The 25,529-nt window shown below is 40.5% G+C and overlaps 1 protein-coding gene across 1 annotated transcript in view; it reads right to left on the bottom strand.

Moving 5' to 3' along the window:
• FSHR (follicle stimulating hormone receptor) overlaps nt 1–22,034 on the bottom strand; it is a 229,306-nt gene extending 207,272 nt beyond the window's left edge. The window contains exon 1 of the mRNA XM_060187699.1: nt 21,834–22,034. Coding sequence (XP_060043682.1) covers nt 21,834–21,985 — 152 coding nt within the window. The 5' untranslated portion in view covers nt 21,986–22,034. The remainder of the gene's footprint in view (nt 1–21,833) is intronic.
• Nucleotides 22,035–25,529: the final 3,495 nt, after the last annotated feature.

Raw genomic sequence — 25,529 nt, 5'->3', positions numbered from 1 at the left:
TCTCTCTTTTTCCCCCACCACGCCCATCACCAGAGGTCTGTGTCCCCATCCCTACCACCATAGTTACCTCACAGTCTTGAAAATAGGTTGTCATTTTGTTTTGTTTTGTTTCTTACATTTGTATATTCGATTGTCTATATTCCACATGAGTGAAACCATTCTGTGGCTGCCCTTCCCCTCCTTACTTGATTTGCTTCACTTTGCATAATATTCTCCAATTCCGTCCACTTTATCCCAAAGGACACATATCATCCTTTATTATTGCTGTATAATACTGTGTTGAGTATATGCTCCATACCTTTTTTATCCTGTCATCTGTAGAAGGGCATTTGGTTGTTTTCATATTTTTGCTATTGTGAATAAAACCACTACAAATACGAGGGTGCATTTGTTCCTTCAAGTCATTGTTATTGTATCTTTTGTGTATCTGCCTAGTAGTGGAATTGTTGGATCATGAAGTTATTTCCATTTGTATCTATTTTAGGACTCTTCATACTGTTCTCCATAGAGTTTATATGATCCTTATTCTCTTTAAAAACCTTTTATGCCTTGCAGTCTGGAAGACCGACATTTCTAAGTATGGAATTCCATCATTTTCATGGGCAGGAACCTCCAGAAATAAACCTGTCCTCAGAGGACATCTCACTGTTAGTGTCTGCTGTTCTGTGTGGTGAGTGAAGATCTGGTCTGTCAGTAAGAGTTTATCTGCCAGAATTCTTTAGTTCAGTGACATGTAGCTTCAGAGCCAGTTCAAACTCCAAATGATTTAAACTAATAAATGAATAAAATAGCTTATTTATTCAAAAAGACTTCTAGTGACTTAGATAATTGCTAATTCTCCCTCCCTCCCACCCCCACCTTATTTTTTCCCCAGGGTTTCACTGCTCTGGGCTGAGGTTTTTAGATAGAAAGTGAGAAATAGGCTGGGTGGTGGTGCACCTGGTTGAGCACACATGTGCTCAACATTGCATGTTGCAATGCACAAGGATCTAAGTTTGAGCTCCTGGTGCCTACCTGCAGGGGGGAAGTTCTACGAGTGGTGAAGCAGGTCTGCAGGTGTCTTTTCCCCCTCTCTATCACCCCCTTCCGTCTTGATTTCTAGCTGTCTCTATTGAATTAATAAAGATTTCAAAAAAGTAAAAGTAAATTGAAAAAAAAAAAGTGAGAGACAAAGGAAGAGAAGGAAAGACACCGGAACACTAAAACTTCTTCCAATGTAGAAGAGGCCAGATTCATAGCTGGGCCATAAGCATGCCAAAGAAGACAAAGACACACTATCCAGGTAAGCTATTTTACTGACTTAGTAATATATATTACCCAAACACTGCTCAGTTCTGACTTAAGGTGAAAGAGGGGATTGATCTGGGATTTTGGCATCTTGGGCATGAGAGTTTCTTTGTGTAATCATCATGCTATCTATCCCTGCGCTATAATTTGTATTTCTTAATCTTGCCCTTCAAAGATCTTCATATTGTTCAAGAATTTTTTCTGCATACCCTCTCCTTATCATACTGTCATAGGATGTCTTTACTGTTCTGCTTTACTGTGTGTCTATTCTGTTCAGCCACATTAAGAGAGTCTAAGAGTCACGGCTACACCTTTGACCCTTCTATCTTTTATTTTGGTGCAATACACAAATTCCAGTCCAAGTTCTGATTTGTGTTTTCCCTTCTGTTCTTGTTTTTCAACTTCTAGCTGTGAGTGAGATCACCCCATACTCATCTTTCTGTTTCTGACTTATCTCATTTAACATGATTCCTTCAAGCTCCATCTAAGACAGGGTGAGGAAGGTGAAATCACCATTTTAATTTGCCAATTTTCTTGACTCCCTCACATTCAAGCTCTGTGTGCCTCCACCACATTATCCTCCCCAGTTCTTCTCCACATGCTTTTCAGATTCTTTAAAGAACAGGACATTCTGGAAGTGCATAGCTCCTGCAATCTGCCAAATGTGTGTCCAAAAGCAAGTCTTGATATGGCAGGCAGATGCCAATCATCTCATCAGCTTCCATCTGGCATCATGCAAGCAGGCATCTCCTCAAGGACTTTCACAGCACATCCATTTCTCTGGCTTACTTGCATTCCCTCATGAGTGCATGCCCCCACCCCCATCCTCCCTCAATCTATCATTTCAGATGTGAAAAAGCAACTTGCAGTTAATAGTCAAAAGAGTGGTTTTGACAATGACTGTCTTGGTTCTGAGGGGAGATGTGGATTGTTGTGGCTAAAAGTGAGGCAACTACTACTGTCACTACTTATTTGATGTTCTCTCCTTCAGCAGCTCCATTAAGAGTGAGCACTATGCCTCGTTCATTGATTATTTTTTTCCCAAGTGCCCAGTATAGTGTCTTGCACAAATGCAGTCAATATTTGCTGTTGAAATGAAATGTTGTGAAAAATGAGCATCTCCACTTTGGTCTCAGAAGCTAAGTGATCTGAAGTAAAGGCATGTATTTCAGATTGGGGGGAAATGCTGTTGATTAGAGATTAGAACATTAGAGAACAGAAAGCAGTGAGGAGAGCAAAGGGCTGAGGGGACAGGAGATGAGAAAGAAGGTAGGGAGCTAACTTGAGACCAAAATATACAAGACCTGAATGTCAGACTATGACTTTAAATGTCTATCCTGATTTGACACAGGAGCACACAGAACAAGAACCATGAGCCTGGAACCAGAGGACGAAACTAAAGGTACACCAGATAGTTGAGAAGCTATTACTGAGAAATGATAAAAAAAAAAAAAAGAAAAAGAAACAGTGGGTGACACTCTGTTTTCTTTTCTTCTTTTTTTATTGTTTCTATTTATCTGATAGAGATAGACAGAAATTGAGATAAAGGGGGATAATAGAGAGGAAGAGAGACACCTGCAACATTGCTTTACCACTTGTAAAGCTTCCCCTCTACAAGCATGGACTGGGGGCTTGTGCATTGTAATGTGCACTCAATGAGGCATACCACTACCTGTTGTATGCTTTACATTGGGTTCTAGTTCTCCCCCGCCAAGAGAATTAGATCAGGCCTGCTAATTTCATGGGCCCGCTTGGCCCCGCCCCAAGGAACTCTGCCAGAGTTTCAGAGTTCCAGAGTGAGAGAGTTCAGAGGGTTCCTGAGTTCAAGAGTAGGAGAGAGTGCTTGTGCCGCCGCAAAGAGACAGCAGAGTTCTGTTTGGTGATTAATTTGTCTTAGTTTATGAATCGTTGTTCCTGAATAAAGAAATACAGCTTCCCTGCCCAGCTGTTGTCTCCGCGTCTCTGTTACCCGCTGTGAAGCTATCCCACCCGGCAAGAGCCGCCGAATTTTAACAACAAATGGCGCCCAACGTGGGGCACGAACCCACGACCCTGAGATTAAGAGTCTCATGCTCTACCGACTGAGCTAGCCGTATGTCTCTGGTCGTCTCTGTTACCCGCCCAGCTAGAGCCTTCTGAAATTTTAACAACAAATGGCGCCCACGTGGACCTGACCTGCACATCTCTCAGATAAGTAAAGACAATTTGGCTACTTATGCACTATGGCCTTCTCTTCTGCTTGTGAAGAGATCTCCAAAGGCCTCTGCTCTTTCTTCACGAGACTGTTTTGCTGTTTCTGGAACATTTATCTCTGGACCACTCTATGGTTTCCACTCGCTCGGGCGAACTCAGAACAGCCAGCGGGAATAGCCAGTGGGCGGGAGGTGAGGCATGGAGCTGCTGTTTCCACCTGGTTAAACAGCCAGCCAGCAGCCGGCTACGCCCAGACAACCCCGCGCACCGTGCCCGCAGCCCCGCAGCCCCGCCGCCCGCAGTAGCCCGATACCACCACACAAGAGCCCGATGCCAACATGCTAGAGCCCGACGCCAACATGCTGGAGCCCAATGCCAACACGCTGGAGCCCGATGCCAACACACAAGAGCCCGAGGCCAGCCCACAGGAGCTGGCTCTCCACCACGTGGCACAGGGCACTGGGCGCGTGATCCCTCCATGCTGCTTGGCCACTGCGAGCAGGGCAGCAGACATGACAGGGCCATGAGGCAGGGCCACGGCGGCCTATCATGGCCGCCACCCCTGGGCACCTAGGCCCACACCTTCTGCAAAACTGGCCTGCCTGCCCTCTTGCTATGAATTCTGGAACTATCCCAGACCTCCCGGACCCCCGGGCTCCCTGCCGAAACTGGGAACATGAGATCTCCAGCTGCCAGTCCGGTCTGAAGGCAGACAAGCTAGAGTATGCAGAGATTCGTGCAGAGATCGCAACCTGCAATTCCTATAAGTGAAGCTGCGTGGGAAGCCACCTCCGGATGGTGAACCCCCCCCCAACAACTAAGACAGTGTAGATTTAAATTCGTGTTTAAAATGACATGTCTTCATAACAAAGGTTTCTCTCCTTGACCATGTTTATGTGTATGTTTAAAGTTTGGTAAACGATAACTTTAAGGCTAAAATCTTACTAGTCAAAGTTAAATGAAAAAGGTTTTCAATGTAATTCTCATAAAGATAAAATTAACTTACATTTAAAGTCTGAGGTAAAAATTAGTTAACAATCAATATATTTTAACTAAGTTGGTCTAAACAAAAGGTTAAATAGACTTGTTCATATGTAAAACTCTCCATTACCTTCTCTATTAGAAATGGTAGATCGCACAATGGCTATGCTAATTATTCTCATGCCTGAGGTTTCCTTTCCTGACTCCATCTTGAATGGGTGTAACAAAAGGTTAAAAAGACGTTGTTGCTATGTAAAAGTCTCAAATTCCTTCTCTATTAGAAATATGCTAATAACAAGTTTTGTTTCATAGTAAGTAAATTGCAGCCTTTGGGACTCTAGGCCGTTCCCCGCCCCCATGCAAATGTCCGTCGAGAAAGTACACCCCCCCAGAGGCAAGAAATGTTTTTTTTAAGCTGATAAAGTTTTGCACACTGGTTCTTATTACTTGCTTACATGTTTCTCCATGTTTGTGCCAGTTTCTTTTTTAAAAATGCCTGTATGATATATGTTTCTGTTCACCCCACACCCTTGATACTGTAGCCATTTAGTTAAAAGAAAAGGGGGAATTGTTGTATGCTTTACATTGGGTTCTAGTTCTCCCCCGCCAAGCGAATTAGATCAGGCCTGCTAATTTCACGGGCCCGCTTGGCCCCACCCCAAGGAACCCCGCCAGAGTTTCAGAGTTCCAGAGTGAGAGAGTTCAGAGGGTTCCTGAGTTCGAGAGTAGGAGAGAGTGCTTGTGCCGCTGCAAAGAGACAGCAGAGTTCTGTTTGGTGATTAGTTTGTCTTAGTTTATGAATCATTGTTCCTGAATAAAGAAATACAGCTTCCCTGCCCAGCCGTTGTCTCCGCGTCTCTGTTACCCGCCGTGAAGCTATCCCGCCCGGCAAGAGCCGCCGAATTTTAACAACAACTACCAGGCTCTGGGACCCTCTGTTTCTAGAATTGGGGTCCTATCTTTGTAACCCAAACAGATTTCCTAGAAGGTACAGGGTATTTTACATTAGGGTCACTCCTGAAAACCTAGTGCTCACAATTTTGGCCCTCCCATTTAAGGGGCTCTTCCCTTTCTGATTCTAAGAGGATTCTGGGTGAAATTTTCCATGACTCTCGCATTAGTCTTTATTTATTGAGCTACAGTGTCATTACTAAAGCTGGAAACCATCACAAATCTGAATCAAATTTAAAATAATGAGAGAAAAAGAGAGAGAGACAGGAGAGAGGAAAGAGAGAGAGAGAGAGAGAGGAATATCCACATGGAAATTCTCCATGTTGCACTTCACAATACTACAACTATCTGGGAAGTAGGAAGCCTTCCTTGCTCCCCAGCCCCCACAGATGAAATCAGAGAAACTTAGGAATTATATACTATTAGACTCTAAGACCTAGAAATAAGTCAACATATTACTAGGGAATACAGTTTATAAAATCAAAATATTTTAAAACTGAAAGAAACCTCAGCATCAGTCAGATTCAACCTCTCACCAATATGGCTTTTCTTGCAGATCATCTCAAGTGATATTTCTGTCTCTGTCTAGAACATAGCTGAATTTTAGTATTCTTGATTTCTTAAGAGGTTTTCATCAAGCGTGGCATTAAGGGAATACAGATATTACTAGCCTTTTTTTTTTTTTTAACTGGGGCTCTGTGCTGGCACTATGAATGCGCTGCTCCCAGCAGCCATTTATTTTTTCTATTTTATTAGCTATGACAGAGAGAAATCAAAAGATGAGGAGGAGATAGAGAGGGAGAGAGAAAGAGAGATACCTGAAGACCTGCATCGCCACTTGTGAAGCATCCTCTCTGCAGATGGAGAGCCAGGGGCTCAAACCAGGATCCTTGTGTGGGTCTTAGCACTTTATACTATGTTTACCTAACCTGGTGGGCCATCCTTATTAGCTTTTTCTGTTACTATTTTGGATGCAGGTGCTCTGATGGCTATGTTGATTCTTGCAAGGGAGAAAGCTCAATATCTTAGAGCACGACATTTGCATGACAGAGGCCCCAGAGACATAAGGTTCTAGACCATCTAGAACTAAGTTCTGGTTTCTCTCACACTCTGTTTATAAAAAATAAGTAAACCTTTATTTTTATTAGTGATTGAATAATTTACCAGATTATAAGGTTATGGTGGCAAAGTTCCACACCCCATTTACAACTAAAGTTTTATGACCTTCTCCAAGATTAAACCTGTTGTTTCTTACTGTTGTAATGGTGCTAAAAAATGACAGAGTAAACTCAAGTCACCCCTATGAGTGAAAAATAATTGAGTCAGGGGTCAAGCGGTGGCACACATGGTTAAGTGCACACATTACAATGCACAAGGACCCAGGTTCAAGCCCCTGGCCCCCACCTGCAGGGGAAAAGCTTCACGAATGGTGAAGCAGGGCTACAGGTATCTCTCTGTATCTCTATCTGTCTCCCTTTCTATCTCCCCTTCCCTCTCAATTATCACTGTCTCTATCCAGTAATAATAATTAAAATAGTTAAAAAAAAAGATATTTTGAAAAAAAGGAATTGAGTCTAAGTCTATAAGATAGATTTGGGCTACTTGATTCAAACCTTTTTTTTTTTTTTTTGTAAATACCTTGAAGATTTTTCAGAGTAGTTAGCATATTCCATGGGAAAGAACAAGGTTGTGGGCATGTTCAGGTCACAGACAAACAGCATGCTCTGAGAGGCTTCAAGGAGAGGTCAGGGTAAGAACAAACATTCAAATCTCATTATAATCAGATCCTAAGCAATTAAAAATAATTACTCTCTTTCCTAGCTGACCTTGTGGGATATACAAGCTAGAATCTAGTCTAAATAAAGCTAAATCGGGGAGACTAAATCTAACATCTTAAAAAATGTATAGTTCAGTCAACTGCAGTGACTAGATAGCCCAATTAGGGGCTTTAGAGAAGAATAATTAAAAGTTAAATGAATTTCTCACTTGTTGCCAAGACGTCCTATTTCTGAAGCTCAGGCCTCTTTGGGAGATGACTTGGGTGAGGAAGGCTGGTACTCATCTTTAGGTAAACAAGGGGATTTTTTTATCAGCAAGTCACTGCAGTTCTGTGCTATCAAACCCATACTCTTCAATTGCTGATAATGACTCTGTAAATTACAGCTCATAGCCAATTCTCAGGGTAGAGTTCATCTCTGGCTTTGAAGGATTCTCTCCCTGAAATATAATTTCTACTTTTTTTTTCTTTTTGCCTCCAGGGTTATTGCTGTGGTTCGGTGCCTGCAATAAGAATTCACTGATCCTGGAGGCCCCCCCTTTTTTTTTTCACTGCGTTTTTTTTTTAATCATTGTTGTGGTTATTATTATTGTTGTTGTTATTTATGTCATTACTGGACAGAGAGAAATGGAGAGAGGAGGAGAAGACAGAGAGGGGGATAGAAAGATAGACACCTGCAGACCTGTTTCACTGCCTGTGAAGCGACTTCCCTGCAGGTGGGGAGCCAGGGGCTCAAACTGGGATTCACCATATGTGCTTAACCCACTGCACTACCACCCAGGCCCCTAATTTCTACTTTTGCCCCTTTCAAGGTACTGCATTGTATAGTTTTTCCTTTAGTCATTTCTCTCATTCCTCTGCTGGATATATATATACCTCCCTTACCCCCAGTCCAATTAAATTCCAAGTTTTGGACATAGACATATCGTTTCCCACTAAAGGAGCTGCAGGTTTTTGTTTCTAGAGAAGGATTAGTGCATTAGCATGGAAACTGTGCTGTTTGTTTCTTTCAAGGAAATATCTAAACAAGACAGTAGGGGTCTCTGGCTGGAGGTATCCAAGGTCCGATTCACAGTGGGATGCATAGTTTCCATATCCAGATAGAACTACAATAATCAAAGCACATCTGTGGGGGATACAGGTAAGCTAAAATACAGACTTTGGAATTAGACCTTAGTTGACAAAAATGTCTTTAAACATTTATGCCTGCTTTACAGTGTTTTTTGTTTGTTTGTTTAGGCAATTTAATTCATCATTTCAGTATTCTTGTTAGGAATAAAGAGATTTTACTACTCAAGTCAAAGAAGTGAGTAAAGGGATGAGAGCATATTCAGCTTTCAGTTTAGGAGATTTTGGTTTGTAGTCTATATATCCCTCTCTCTAAATAAATTAGTGGATCCTGGAATGACACACAAGCATTAAAAATAGCAAATGTAAAATAAAGAAAAGAATCATCAAATTCTCTAGTAGTTCACCACAGGAAGAACAATAAACATAGCTTATAAGCAGCTTTTCCTCAAGATTGAGAAACAAAGTAAATAAACAGATACAATTCAACCTGATTTATCCTATCATTTGTTCTACAGATAATTGAGGACTGAGACACTGAATCAGGCACAAGGAAGCATTTGAAGAAAATGTCTGCTGCAGTTGAGGGAAAAAAAGATACACATGAAAAATGAAGTGTAAAGCAAAAATCAGTGTGAAATGAACTGTTTAATTATTCAGATCAAATCAAGATGATGGGGAGTTCAGGAAATAATTAATGGAAGAGAGAACCTTTGAGAAAGATTATGATTAGGCTGAACTCAGGAGGTAAAAGAGAAACTGAAGAGAATATAAACAGGGCACTGGAAGACAGAATTGCATGAATGGAGCCTGTGTGTAAGTACTGACCAGCTTTGCAGAACTGATGACTCCTCATAATGAATATTGGGGGGGAGGGCAGTAAATTCACACAGATAGGTCAGTGGGTGATTTTCAAACTAAGGGAATCTAACTTGGTGTTTCATGAAGACAAACATGGAATGATGGCACAAGTTGGCATGGAAAAGAGACTGGGAATAAATAGACACAATAGAAAAAAGGAGGAAGTTATCTTTAGGTATTAGAGGGCTCAGGGATAATTTAAGGATGATGGGGATTTGTTGTATCAAGGAGTTGACTCAGCCATACAGTGCAGGCCTAGCATTCATGAGACTTGAGGATTGATTCCCTGGCCTGGCATACTATGGAGTAGTGCTTTGGTCTGTCATAATAATAATAATAACAATAATAATAATAATAGTTATACTCCAAAGGACCTGTGGTTATACCAGTTTTTTTTTCTTTCCCCTAAGCCTGAAATATGATATGCAGATGGATCCAAGTTATTTCCTGGGGAGATGATGTCATGGCTGGAAAAATGACCAGAAAGCTGGGTCAGGGAAGAGAGTAGCTCCCAAATATGAGAAAGGTGTATAAATATTGTTGACTGTAAACCCCATGGATTTGATGTGAAAATTAGTATAGCCACAGGCCCTTTCGATATAACTAAAAATATGCCTACTAGCTATCTAAAAAACAGAGACCCCCCAACTCTTCATCTGCACTATTCCAGCCTTTAGGTTCATGATTAGTCAACAATTTGTTTGGCTTTATATGTTAACTGTCTTTTCAGCCACCAGGTTCCAGATGCTAGCATGATGCTGACCAGACTTCCCTAGACAGACAACCCCACCAATGTGTCCTGGAGCTCTGTTTCCCCAGAACCCCACTGCACTAGGGAAAGAGAAAGGCAGACTGGGAGCATGTATCGACTTGTCAATGCCCATGTTCAGTGGGGAAGCAATTTTAGAAGCCAGACCTTCCACCTTCTGCATCCTACAATGACCTTGGGTCCATAATCCCAGAGGGTTAAAGAATAGGAAAGCTATTAAGAGAGGGGATGGAATATGGAGTTCTGGTGGTGGGAATTGTGGAGTTGTACCCCTTTTATCCTATGGTTTTGTCAGTGTCTCCTTTTTATAAATAAAATTTTAAAATAAATAATAAATTAAAAAGAAAAGAAAAATATTTTAAATCAAAGACAAAAGTATTGCTAGTAGCAGTATGAAAGAAATTCACAAAGCTTACTAGATGCAAACAATCAGAAATCTCTATGATAAGAATTCATACTTAGAGGAAAATATTGGCAGAATTATTTTCTGTCCAAATTTTAAAGGCATCATCAATGATACAATTCCACTTACAATGAAGACTAAGAACAAAAGTAAATCAACCCCCACGAGGATGTCACACATCAGAAGAGGTAGTAGTAACAAATGCAGGAGAGGTTGTGGGTACAAAGAAACCCTCCTACACTTCTGGTGGGAATGTAACTTGGTCCAGCCCCTGTGGAAAATAGTTGGGAGAACTTTCAGAAGGCTAGAAGTGGACCTACCCTATGATCATGCAATTCCTCTCCTGAGGATAGATCCTAAGGAACCAAACATACCCATCCAAAAAGATTTGTGTTTACCTATGTTCATAGTAGCACAATTTGTAATAGCCAAAACATGGAAGCAACCCAGGTGTCCAACAACAGATGAGTGGCTGAGTAATTTGTGGTATATATACACAATGGAATACTACTCAGCTATTAAAATTGGTGATTTCACTGTTTTCAGCCCATCTTGGATGGAGCTTGAAGAAATCATGTTAAGTGAAATGAGTCATAAACAGAAGGATGAATATTGGATGATACCATAGGCAGAAATTGAACAAACTAAGCAGAACCTGGACTGGAGTTGGCATATTGCACTAAAGTAAAAGACTTGGGGCTAGGGGAGAGGGTTTAGGTCCTGGAACATGATGGCAGAGGAGGACCTAGTAGGGGCTGAATTGTTATGTGGAAATGTAATGCATGCATAAACTATTGTATTTTACTATTGACTGTAAGCCATCAAACCCCCAATAAAGAAATTTTTAAAAAGATAAAAAAGAATTCAACAATAGTTCAGTTATATAATTCATCATTTTGTCTTTGTTGCCTTTGCCTCAAAACAAGTGACACCTCATTCCTTCATCAATGTAATCTATACTTCAGAGTTCTTCCATTAGGAAAGCACACCACACCCCCAAACAGGTACTTCTCAGGCACCAGTAAAAAAACCAGCCCTTGTCTCTCTCTAGATGATGAGCGCAGTTTATCTACAGCTTTTATCAAACATTGAACTAGTAGTTATCAGGTCTGAATTATGTTTCAGACTTAATATACTAGATAAGATTGGATATATCAATAGTTTTGGAAGTAGACATTTTCAACAAATGCGCTGCAGAACACTAATCCCAAAAGATACTGGTTTGTGAATGTCTCCACAATAAAGCTTTCTTCTTCTTCTTCTTCTTCTTCTTCTTCTTCTTCTTCTTCTTCTTCTTCTTCTTCTTCTTCTTCTTCTTCTTCTCCTTCTCCTTCTCCTTCTCCTTCTCCTTCTCCTTCTTTTCCTTCTCCTCCTCCTTCTTCTTCTTCTTCTCCTCATCCTCCTCCTCCTCCCCTCCCCCCTCCTTCTCCTCCTTCTTCTTCTCCTCCCTCTCCCCCCTCTCCCCTCCCCCTCTCCTTCCCCCTCCCCCTCTCCTTCCCCCTCCCCCTCCCCTTCCTCCTCCTCCTTCTTCTTCTTCTTCTTTTGCAAATGTCAGATCTCTTTGCCTTCTACTTTTGATATATAGCAATGGTAACATCCCTCAGATTGAGTATCCACTAAGGGAAGACTAACCTTCTCACTTTAAAGCTTCTAGCTTAGCAATAATCTATGGCTATGAAATACTGAGTGATCCAAATTTAGACAGTAAAATAAGAGGTATAAGGTAAAGGAAGAAGAATCAGGGAAATATATAATGAGTTAGTAAGTGCTGAACAATGGAGATAGCAATTATACAATAGTTGCTGGCTGTGAGGAGAAGGGCCAAGCCAGAACAGGTATCCCCATGCTAACAGTGACCACCATCTAGCCTTTCTCTCATCATGGTGTCATGGCCATCTAGCCTTGTTGAGGTTAAAGAGGTAGTCAAAAGAATAAAGCCACTCAGAGTTTAAAATTCTAGATGTGGAATGGGTGTTCACATGCTTCTTAGGAATTCTAACTCCAGAAAGTAGAAAGCAAGATCAAAGGGTTATTATTATTATTATTATTTATATTTTAGATCCACTAACTGCCTCCAGGTGAAGCTGAGTTTCTAGGCTACGTCAGAAATAAAAATCCCTTTGACTATGGTCAGAATAAAAACTGTTCCCTGAGTTCTTGGAAATTATTAAAAGCCGTAAGGAATAAATTTTCTTACTATGAAAGGAAAAGTGCAGAGAGCAAGTGCTCCAGCAATTGGAAGGAGGAGGTTATTTTCAAGTGGGAACTACCCTGTAGGTACAAGGACCATTATATCAGTACCGTAAAGCATTCTGGTACCTGTTGACTCCTTTTAGCATCACAGATACACTCTGTTGCAAGTGTTTGCTTTTTTTTCTTAGTATCATAGAGATGATGACAGCAACTGCCAGAAATACCAGAGGTGTTGTGCTAGGTGTTAAATTTACATTGTAATTATTATAACAACTTTTGGAGTAAGACACACTGAAATATCCATTATATGTTCAGGAGCCATGTGAAAGAGCTAATAGTGAAAAAAGAAAAAAAGAAAGTCACAGCCTGAGGTTTAAACTCAGGTTTCTGGACTTCTATAGACCACATTTCTGACTGTTCAAATGAATTATAAGCCCACCTGTAACTATTACCTTTACAATTCCTTCCATTCGTAACTCTGCCAAAATTCTAACCAAGCCAGCAAGTTTTTTGTTTGTTTGTTTGTCTTGTTTTATTTTCCTTTTTCTTCATTTTGGATAGAGAAAGGGGGAAGTTAGATAGATGATAAATAGACGCTAGATAGATAGATGCTAGATAGGATAGATAGATAGATAGATAGATAGATAGATAGATAGATAGATAGACAGACAGACAGATATTATTGTACTAAAGCTTGCTTCAATGCAGTGGGGACTGGGCTTAGACCTGAGCTGTATACATGGTAAAGAGGTTAGGGGGCTGGGTAGTGGCATACCTGGCTAACTAGACATGTTATAGTGCACAATGACCTGAGTTCAAGACCCCAATCACTAGCTGCAGAAGAAAAGCTTAACAAATAGTATAGCAGGTCTGCAGTTCTCTCTCTTCCTCTCCCTCTCCCTCTTCCTCTCTCTCTTCCCCTTCCCTTCCACCCTCATCCCTTCAAATTTCTCTATCCTATAAAATAAATGAAGTTTTTTTTTAAAGAGGCACACTATCCAAGTAAGCTAACTCACTGTCCCCCAAGTCAGTTAGTTGCCAGTATTTATCTGTTTATTTTTAAATATATAGCTTATTAGTGACTTAATAGTGATTTACACGACTATGAGATAATAGGAATATAATTACCCACCACTCATACCACCAAAGTTCTATGTCCCTGCTCCCCACCAACCACTCAGCTATCGTCTATGCCAGACTTTCCCATGTCCATAAATAAAATTTTATTGAAGCACAGCCATGCCCCTTGAACAAACACTGCCTGTTTTGTTTGCAGCAATTTTCCTACACCTACAACTTAGCAACAGAAACTGTATGGCCCATAACTCTTGAAATGTTATCTGGATCTTTATAGAAAAAAAAAGACTGACTAGGTAAAAAAAAAAAAAAAAAAAAAAAAAAACACTAAAGTACACCCTTTATCTATAGCAAGAAGTGTAAGGAGGTTTTAATGTAGATAATATGCTGAAGAGAGCCAGACTTGGGCTGAAGTTTGAATCTCTGCTGTAACCAGGGTGTTACAGTGTTATTTACTTTTCCTTAGTTCACATCATTTGAAAGGTACAATAGCAGACTCTCAGATCTGTTGTGAAGTTTATACAAAATAGTTTGTGTAAGGCAAAAAGCAAAGAGTAGCGACCCCCTCAGTGAATGGAGTCTGCCTGCCTGTTAATGGTGTTTCTGTGTTGTTTTGGGTATAAGCATCAACATGTGAAGATCTCAAGGAGCTAAGATCCTTGCTGACAGCTTGCAGATATGTAAAATCACACTGCTACAAGGTGGGCGAACCATAGGATACAATGTGCGTGCTGGATACAATGTGCATGCTCAAATAGAGACGCCCTCTTATCCCAGGTGCACCTAACAATGACGTGTTGGCAGGTTGATGGATGAAGCAATTGCAGTGCCTGAAGCTCCATGGTTCCATTCACCTACAAGTGAGGATCATTAAAATCAGCACCCAATCTTAGAAAGCAAGGGAATAAGAAATATTGTATTAAAGGAGTCATTTTATCTTTTTTTTCTGACAATGTTCCAGAGATCACTGGTATAGTCCTTTTAATCAAGTAGAAATAATTGCTCTTGCATCTTAATACAAAACACAAGTTTAGATGACATTTTCATATATTCTTCAGTGAGTAGAAAACAGGTCTGAAGAATAACCTCAATCATTTTTTAAAAAGATTTTTTTAGTTAGAGAGTGAGAGAACAAGGGGTTATGCCAGGGATTAAACCACCAAACACTGGCCTTTAGGCCTTTAAGGCCTGCTCAGCAAACTACCTAATGAGTGTCCTCTTTCTCTCCCTCTCTCCCCTGCTCTTCTCTCTCTCCTCTCCTTCCCCCATGGATAATAGCTGAAACAACACTTAGCTGTTGCTTCTCAATTGTTTTCTCAATATGCCTTGCCAAGATACTTAAAAAACCTTTTAGAAAGCTCTGACCCACTGTGTCTATCACAGGACAGTTTCATCTAAACAGCTTCACTGCAAGCATTTTCATTGCAAATATCTTTTGCTCACCTCCTTGATAGCTCACTCTGCTATACATCACTTCCCTTTCAAACTTTCCTGCAACAAAATGATTTGCCCTTAAAGTGATTTTGTCGTGAAGGAGACAAGGACATTTCCATTGGTTTTGTTGTTTTTCTCCACTGACCAACTGCATTATTGCCTTCAGCTGACTTTTAATATATTGACTTCTTTCCCCCCTACTGCTCGCCTTTATTGGCAGGATTCATAGTCAGGCTCTCTCATCTCTTCCTTTGCAAAGCCAAGTCTGAGACAAGAAGTCACCAACAGACAAGACACTTTTGTTCTACCACCAGGAGAAGTGTTCTATTGAAGAGAGAAGAAAAAGAAAGAAAGAAAGAAAGAGAACAAGAAAAAGAAAGAAAGAAAGAAAGAAAGAAAGAAAGAAAGAAAGAAAGAAAGAAAGAAAGAAAGAGCAAAAGAAGAAAAGTGATCATCAGAAACTCTGGCACAGAGAGGGTCGCGTGGAACCCATGTTTCGACGATGAAGAAGGTGAGTCTGACACAGGGCATTTTGAGAATCAAGTTCCCCTCGGGGATCTCCCCCTTGTACTGAGAGAGGTCTGCTAGCTTCTGATCATCTGGGTGAATTGGGCTTGTGAGGAGATGGTCGAAATGGTGTTTTTATATTGACTGTCAGTTTGGTTGCAAGTTTCCATTGAAGGAATACAAAACAACATTTGTTTATTATCTTCTTTCTTTATACAGGAAGAGGTGCCTTGCACATGCGCAGTCTCACCATGTTGGGTCACTCCCTTTGTTTCACTTAGAACAGGGTTGGGGGGAGACATCAGAGGGCCAAAACTTCCTGTGTTGCTGTTGCTCCTCACATGTGGTGCTGGGCTCTGACCTGGTCTAGCACAAGACGCTGTACCAGTGAGCCCTCAAACTAACTCTTAGCAAAGGGATAGTCTTTGCATTTTCTAAATAGGATTTGGATGGTCTGACTTTACACTTTTACTAAGTTTGTCATTGAGAAATAATCACATTCAAACTATTTTACACAATATATTTGTCTTCATTTTTATGTATTTTGTCCTTTTAGTTATTCAGTTTTCTTTTTCTTAAGATGGACTTTGGAGTATCCTTCTCTTTTTGTCCTCTTTTCTTTTTGACCAAAAGAAAAAAAAAAAAGACTTTTCTAGTTATCTGTGTACTATTGCTACCAGGAATCACACACGTGTGTGGGAGGGATGATGACAAAGACCTTAATTTTGTGTTGAATTTTTCATATTTTATGATAGTATCTTGTGTACAATTTGTGAATTTTTATGGCTTATAAATGATGTGGTAAAATGTTATGATAGTATCTTGTGTACAATTTGTGAATTTTTATGGCTTATATATGGTGTGATAAAATATTATTATGGGGGAGTCGGGCGGTGGCGCAGCGGGTTAAGCGCATGTGGCGCAAAGCGCAGGGACCGGCGTAAGGATCCCAGTTCGAGCCCCGGCTCCCCACCTGCAGGGGAGTCGCTTCACGGGCGGTGAAGCAGGTCTGCAGGTGTCTGTCTTTATCTCCTCCTCTCTCTCTGTCTTCCCCTCCTCTCTCCATTTCTCTCTGTCCTATCCAACAACAAAGCAACGTCAACAATGGCAATAATAACTGCAACGAGGCTGCAACAACTAGGGCAACAAAAAGGGGGAAAAATCGCCTCCAGGAGCGGTGGATTCATGGTGCAGACACCGAGCCCAGCCATAACCCTGGAGGAAAAAAAATATATATATATATTATTATGGGGGTCAGGTGGTGATGCACCTGGTTGAGCGCACATGACACATGTTACAATGGGCAAGGACACAGGTTCAAGCCCCCAGTCCCCACCTGCAGGGGGAAAGCTTTACAAGTGGTGAAGCAGGGCTGCAGGTGTCTCTCTGTTTTTCTCCCTCTCTACCTCCCTGTTCCTTTCAGTTTCTAGTTCTCTAGCCAATAAATAAATAAAGATAATAAAAAAATAGATTTCTTTAAACATTTAGGTACTCTTCTTTTATTATTTATTTATTTATTTATTGGGTAGAGATGGTCATAAATTGAGAAGGAAGGGGGAGAGAGAGAGGGAGAGAGACAGAGACACCTATAGCTCTGCTTCACCACTCACAAAGCTTTTCCCTGCAGCTGGGGAGATGGGGCTTGAACCTGGATCCTTGCACATTATAACATGTGGTCTCCACAAGATGCACCACCATTTGGCTCCCTTCCTTCTTTTATTTTTCATCCTTTTCTCTTTTATAGCAAAATTGCCTTATGTGCCAAAAATGTGTGCAGCAAGGACGCTTACCACAAAGGTTACTAGAACACGAATCCATCTCCTACCAGTGAGAGAGTAGACAGTCTTCTCAGCATTAGAAATCTGGAAGAATTTCTTTTGTCCTGAAAGATTGCAAACAGCCATACTTTGTCCTCTGGTGAAGCAACACTGCCAACAATTGGCAAACTTCACCCTCTATAACACACAGCTAAGCATCCAGGGCAGCATGATGTTTGTTTCTAGTGTTCTGTTCAGTAAATCCCTACAATTGAAAAAGTGCTCCTGGGCAAAGATATGTTTTAGTCATTTATTCCTTGTATGATTATATTATATATGTTACATCAGGGTTATTTCTGGGGCTGGATGCCTACACAATTTTACCATTTCTAGTAACCACCCCGTATCCCCCCAATTTTTCTTTTTGATAGAAAGTGAGAAACACAGAAAGATGGGGGAGCAAGACAGGGACAGAGAAAAAAGGAAAAAGGAGGCACCTGCAGCACTGCTCCACTGCTTGAGAAGCTCCCCCTCCCACTCTGTCAGTTTGGAAACTGAAGGCTTAAACCTGAGTTCTTGTGCATGGTATCATGTGCAGTTTAGCAGATTTGCCTCCACACTGCTCCTGAATTATATTTTATAAATTTCCTAGTCTATAATTAGAATTTATTTGGTATCCAATTTCATATTATACCATTAAAATGCATAAACTGTGTAATCTCTAGGGTGAAGAATGAGTATAGAATAACTGGTTTAACTCCATCTCTACTTTTAAAATGGGGGATGCCTGGATTGTGTGATATTTTGATAAGGAACCCAACACAACAGATCTAAATGCAAAAGGAAGGGAGCTGAGTGGTAGTGCACTTGGTTAAGTGCACATAGTATTAAGCACAAAGTCCTGGGACCCCCTGAAGCAGGGTAATTTCACAAGCAGTGAAGCAGATCTGCAGATGTTGTTTTCTTTCCCTCTCTATCTCCCCCTCCTCTCTTAATTTCTCTCTTCTGTCCTATCAAAGAAATGAAAAAAAAAAAAAAGGCTTCCAGGAGTGTTGAATTCATAGTGCCAGCACCACACACCATTAATAACCCCAGAGGCAAAATAAATAAATAATAATAAATGAAGAAGAATGCTCTTCTTAATGTGAATTGATTTTTCTCCAGAATATCCCAAATCCAAGTGGAAGAGGGAGGAAGATGACAGATAACAGGAATTTCTCTTGGAAACACAAGAGATTAGAAGCCAAACCTAAGACAAAGTCAGATACCTAACTGATGACATAACTGAGAGAGCCAAAACTTGGATTATTTTAAATGAGGGGGGGGGAAGAATACCCTTGAGATTGAAAGAATTATTCTAAGCTTGACAGTTAAGAAATATTTTTAAAGTGAGGGGACAATATTCCTTTCATAGGATCAGACTCATGGATCATTATGATTTAAGGAGAGAATTTTTTATGACTCACTTATCTTTATAATCTGAACCACCTACTATGTTTCACAGGATTAAAGTCCATTCTACTTTCCTCCCTTTAATTGAGGTTAGAATATTTGTTGTTTATAAAACTCTGTATGTGGGAGTCGGGCAGTAACTTAGCGGGTTAAAAGCACGTGACGCAAAGCGCAAGGACTGGCATAAGGATCCTGGTTCAAGCCCCCAGCTCCCCACCTCAGGGGAGTCGCTTCACAATAGTTGAAGCAGGTCTGTAGGTGTCTTTCTCTCCCCCTTTCTGTCGTCCTCTCCTCTCTCCATTTCTGTCTGTCCTATCCAAAAACAATGACATCAGTGGGGGGGGGACTAGAAAAAAAAAACAATGACATCAGTAACAACAACAACAATAATAACTACAACAAGAATGAAAAACAAACAACAAGGGCAACAAAAGGGAAAAATAAATTTAAAATAAATAGATAAACAAACAAACAAACAAATAAAAACTCTATATGTTTAGCACTAGTAAGACAATTAATCCCGGAAGGCAGGTTTGAGTTTGGCTACACTGAGGGAAGCTTTGGTACTGAGTTGTCTCTCTCTCTGTCTCTGTCTGAAAAAGTCAGCTATGAAACCCCAGGTATAACAACAGCAATAATAAAAATTGTGTGTTGCAACCATTAGGATGGGAGATACATTAATCATTAATTGTATTTATATTTTTATTTATTCATTTTATTTCCTCCAGGGTTATCCCTGGGATTTCACTACTCTTGGAGGACATTTCTTCCATTTTATTGGATAGAACTGAGGGAAATTGAGAGAGGAGGGGAGATAGAGAGGGAAAGAGATATATACCTGCAGACATGCTTCACTGCTTGTGAAGTGTCTCCTCTGCAGATGGGGACTGGGAGCTCAAACCCATGTTGTTGCACTTAGTTGTATGTATGCTTAATCAGGTGTGCTACCACTCGTCCCCCCCACCCCTGTGATTTATATTTTTACATATTTTCCTCCTCCCACACTAATTCATATACACATAATCTTTAAGGTTTTTGGATTGAGGGTGGATTTCTTTCTCCTCTTTCTTTTCTCCCTCTCTCCTTGCCTGTCTCCCTCCCTTCCTCCCTTCTGTGCTTGTGTTTCTGTTCAGAATAAAGGTAAAATATCTTCTAGTGAAAAGGCATCATAAAACAGATAAATTAGTAGATGGTCATTTCTGGGTGGGGTGGGGACAACGACTATTATCTTGAAATTAAACATTATTGAGGCTGTTTGCATTAGTACCTGATTGACACTGCCTGACCCACAGAGAAACAGTGGAAGTAGAGAAAAGGTGGGGGGGAAGGTTGAAGGGGGAGGGGAGGAGTATTATTTTTAGTTCTCACAACACTCTAGTCAGGAATATTGCATTAAAAATATTTTAAAATTGTGGACTCCAAGATTCAGAAGAGGTTAAATAACTATTCAAAGTCCTTTAGGAGTAAGTGGTATTTTGTAATAACTTAGATACCTTGGCCAAATAAACTGGACTGTCTGTATATACAGGCATGATCTTCCCTATCATCAGGAATAGCTAGGAAGATTTGGTTCATCCCAGGTGGCAAACCAGATATATATTTATGCATATATTTTATTATTATTACTATTATTATGTGCTTCAGCAATTGCTTCTGGATAGGTGCTCAAGGCTTTTGACGTCAGTGGGAAAAGATGATGTATAAACATTCAAGTCTGAGAGCACTTGGTCCTACATCAAAATCTAACAGAAAACATCAGTAGTGCAGATATAGTAATTGGAGGACTGGGCAGTGGCACACCCAATTAACCGCACATAGTAATAAATGAAAGAACCACTACAAGGATTCGGGTTTGAGCCCGGCCCCCAACTTTCACAAGTGGTAAAGCAGGTCTGCAGATGTCTGTCTTCCTCTCTCCCTCTTTATCCCCTCCTCCTCTTTCAATTTCTCTTTGTCCTAGCCAATAAAATGGAAAAAGTGGTTGCCAGGAGCCATGGATTTATAGTTCTGGCACCAAGCCCCAGAGATAACCTTGGAGGCAAAATTAATAAAACAAACAAAAACACCAGATATAGTAGTTAGTGGCCTGAAAAGATGGCCCCTTCCTGCCATAAGACAAGAGTCATCAAGTAGTGTTATGGGGCCATGATTGCAAATAACTCCCAGAAGGGTAATTTCTGTTTAAAATCTTTGGGATCAATCATGGAGGATATCTGCCCTCCTTAAACCACAACCTGTCAGTTCTCTGGGGATGTAGTAATTGGATTGGTAGCCAGTCCTGTCTTCTTACTGCTCAAATGCAGTCAGAAATGGGATTTGAGGGGAGGGTGGTGGTGTGGGAATGGTATTAGGTAGACTTAGAATAAAAACTGTTGATTTCTAGTTTGGACTCTGCCCTGATTCATTGTGAGAATGAGAGGGAGTTGTCTTTACTCTTTAAGCCCTAGATTCTTCATTTACAAAATAAAAAGAAGCATGAAGGGATAACCAAGATCTTATCCTGTTAGTATAATGCAATACAAACCCAAAGTCAGGAATAACACTTTTTTTTCTAGTTCTGTGAAAGATCACCCTGTAGTTCTTTTGTTCCCTCACTGTTTCCTTTTTCTTCCCATTGTTCCTATCCTTTCTTCTCCACTTTGCCCCCTTTTTCCCCAGAAAGCAAAAGCTCAGTTCAGGATACAAGACAACAATGATCCCTGCCTTCTTCAAGTCAATGATCTCAGGAGCCATTGACTTCCTGCCTCCAATTCTAAGTTTTCGAAGTTTCTGCTTTTTCTTAGTTTTACTTTTTTTTTTTCCCATGGCTCTCCCAAAGAGTGAGAATTCAGGAGAAAAGAATGTGTTGGGGAAAAAAAAGCATCTGCTTTTTGGGTTCAGGTGTCCAAGTTTCCCTTCCCTGGCAAGTGCTAACATATACTAAGAGCCTTGAAGAAACAGCCCCCCCCCCCCAGAGGGGTGCGGAAGGGTTGGGCTGGGGTAGTTTGCTTTACACTCATTCTTTTAACAGGGCTGAAAAAGTTCAGTTGAACAACTATCAGCCTAATGTGAAAATACCAGTAGAATTCTATCTACAACCCTTTCCCCTCCACCACCAAGGTTCCCATTGCCTCAGATACTCACAGTTCAATTGCATTCCTGGGGAGGTCTGAGGGAATCTCTGTCACCTGGCTTTCTTGGCACAGGAGAATCCTGTGGGAGCAGTCACAGATCCGGTGATGACACCCTGAGCCTGTGCTCAGCAGTGTCAATGCATAGACCAGGAACAAGGCCATGCTTATTAATCCATTCACCTGCTCCCTCCCTGCATCTGCAGATACTAGAGGTTCCCACAGCACCCTTACAAGAAGAAATCTGCCTTTGGAGCTGGGTCACATGACCCACTAAAGGATTTCTTCTTTTTTTTTTTTTGGTCACTTCCAGACGACTAGCAAAATTATTGTGTGCCAGCAGTTATTTCCGGGACAAGATAAGCTACTCCCTTATTCCTCAAGACTGGCTTTATTACACTTTGACCCGAGAGAGGCAGCAAACAGAACCTTAAAACATATCTGGAATAGTTTCCATGATTTTACTGCAGAGGCCTTCCTTCTGGTCTCCATTCTTTTCTAAAAAAAAAAAAAAAAAAAAAGAAAAAGAAAAAGAAAAAAAAAGAAAGAAAAGAGGGAGTATAGTTGATTTTCTCCTTCAAAAAAGACAGAAACTACAGCAAGAAACATCTCTGAGAGGGCCATTAAGAGGGCCTGGTACTGATACATCCAGTAGAGCATACATGCTACCATGCTCAAGGACCTGTGTTCAAGCCCACTGTTTGCACTTGCAGGGGCCAAAGAGGAAGCTTTATGAGCAGTGAAGCTGTACTGCAGATGTTTTTGTTTCATTTTTTTATCCCTCTCGATCCATCCTCCCCTCCAAAATTCTGTCTCTATCCAAAATAAAAACATGAAATTTAAAATGAATTTTGAAAAGTGTCATCACATGAAAGGCAGAAGTCTGTTTCTAGCCTTGGCATCAAGTTTTCCCTGGAACCCACTTGGTGTAAAACTAGAACTTATGGATTGTAGGCCCTGGAGCTCTTTCGTCTTATAACTGACAACCCAATGTGGCACTGCTCAGAGGAGGGAAAGATAAGTCAGTGAAGCCCAGGCTCCCTTGGTGGGAGGCACTTCTGTTCAAGTTATCCATAGACTCATTGCCTGATCTGAGTGATCTAAGAATGAGATGAGGTCTTCAGTAGGAATTCTGTGAACACCAGTAGCATATCTCCTACACTGCACATGCTCTCAGACTGCTTTTTCTTTCCATTTTTTTGTGAACATGTCCTTTGACTGGTACAAATGCTTTAACTTCATCTCAGCTTTTAATTGAGTCTTAAATGTTTCCTCTAGGTGATGATCCCAGTGCTTTCCTTGCCTTCCCTCATCTCCTTGATGGTGAGGGATCTGAGGAGTGTTTTAGCAATTCAGTAAAGTAACTGACTTTCTACTTTGAACTACAGGATCTAAGGAGCATAAAAGCGGAATATGCCCTATGATCTTGCTTAAAATGTATTACTTGATAAAATTGCTTTCAATAATATCCCTAGGTAATTAATTGTATAAAATTGACTTATATAAAAATGCTAAATGTGTGTATCTATCCTTTCCCTTCCTTTCCTCGCCCCTACTCTACCAAGAAATAATGTCACCTAATGGATGGAGTCAATTATAACTAATGACAAAAACAGGAGTTATTGTCTATCTTCCTCTGGAAGCAACTGATTCATTTTAAAACCAGACTTAGAAGAAGATCAAAGTCAGACCTACATGGGCACTATATTGTTTACAATATTGGATATGAACAGTTTATGGTTTTTGACTCAGCAACTGATCTGTGGAATCAGTTTTGCAAATGTGGAAGGGATTTGAATTTCTCAGTGTTACTTACTTCTTTTTGGCCAACTCCAGCTACAAAAACCTCATTACCAGCTAAATCACTGACACATAACCTTGCCCCACACATCTCCCCTCAGATTTGAAGTATTTCTAATTAATTAGATTGACCCTTGTGTAATGAACAGAACACTTATACTGGACATTTGTTTTTTAAACTGTGCCACTGGGGATGAAGCTTGGGAATTTATGCTCACAAATCCTACATACTATTGTCAACTATCTCTTGGGCAGCAATGTAGCTGTGTTACTTTTTGGGTAGCACTTTTATTTGCTATTTTACACTACTTTGATTTTTCTCCTGTCTCCAAGGCTTCATATCTCTGGGTGTACTTTTTCAGAGAGAGAGAGATGGAGAGACTAGAGCACTAAAGCTTACCTCAGTTTGGTGAGGGCTGGGGACTTAATCCTGGATCCAGAATACTTTAAATCAGGCACCCTCCCAGTTTAGCAGAAGGGACTAGCACTTCTTCACTTATCTCGGCAATACCTGGTGTTTCCAGCCATCCTTTATTTATCTCTGAATCCCTGTTTTATCTTTGAATGTGGGACAATACACAGGATCACCATTTTAGAATCATTTTCAATCTGGACTAATTGTCCTAAGTGACTGAAACCTAAAGTATTTTGCCTCATATTTTCTATGGTCCTCATGAGTTTTATGAGTGTCTTTTTTGGCTAACAGTCTATATTGTACTCTCAGGTACTGCTACCTGGGGCTGCAATATATATATTCCAAAGTGAAAAAAAATGGCTTCTCATAACATAAGCAGAAAAAAATGTGTGTAGTAATTGTGGTAATAGTGTGGGACATTGGTATTAATGAGGAAGAGGAAAATACTTCCCTAAAAAAAAAAAGTGAGTGAAGAGTTATCTAAAAGATTAGTGGATGATTAGGGCTATCACACCTAAGTTAAAGACCTTGTAACTGAAGGGCTGAAACACAGCATGAGCTGTAGCACAACAGCCTCTGGTCTGGGTTCCATTCCCTTAAGTACTTCTGGGTTTGGTGCTACTCAGTCTTGTGTCAGTGTCCAACTACTGGACCAGTTCTGCACCATATACTCATTATTCCTAAAAGTCTCACACCTGCTAATCACACCCACCTGTCAGCTCTGCCTTCCTCTTTGTTTATCCTCTCTGATAGGCATAATTCACCAGCTGTATCACAACATATAGTGTTTACTGTTGAAGGGTTGGGGGGGCAGAAATTTGGTGGTGTGTAACTTTACATCTTTTGTCTTAAAATCTTATAAATCACTAGTAATTATATATATATATATATATGTACGTATGTATATATTGAAGAAAAACAGCAAAGTGGTGTGTATATATACACACATAGAAATAATTACAGCCATTTGGCCAACATTTGTCACTGATCTAAATATTTAGAGGACATAGCATCTGTGATTTTTGCTTTTGTTTTGCTTTGTTTGTTTTTCTTGTTGCTTTCCAAATCATAAGGCAGGCCAGCTAATAGAAGTGGTACATGATATTGTTGACAATTCATGCTCAGTCATGAATAGTTTGTCTAATTACTATCTGAGCATATTCCTTTTTTTTTTTCCTGCAGGGTTATCACTGGGGCTAGGTGCTAGCACTACCTATTCCTGGTGGCCATTCCCCCCTTTTTTCTTTCTAATTATTTAATAGATAGAAATTGAAAGAGGATGGGGAAATGGAGAGATAAAGACATCTGTAGACCTGCTTCTCCTTTTATAAAACATCCCCCCTGCAGGTGGGGAGTAGGGGCTGGAACCCTGGTCCTTGTGCTTGGTGATATGCACAGTTAACTGGGTGTGCTACTGCCTAGCCCCCACATGTATCTATTTTAGGAGGTCAATTAATATAGCTTTTAAAACTTATAACAAGGTGAACAAGTTTG

Source organism: Erinaceus europaeus, chromosome 3 (genome assembly GCF_950295315.1).
Source record: "Erinaceus europaeus chromosome 3, mEriEur2.1, whole genome shotgun sequence".
Lineage (NCBI taxonomy): Eukaryota > Metazoa > Chordata > Mammalia > Eulipotyphla > Erinaceidae > Erinaceus > Erinaceus europaeus.
This window is presented reverse-complemented; position numbering and strand designations above follow the sequence as displayed.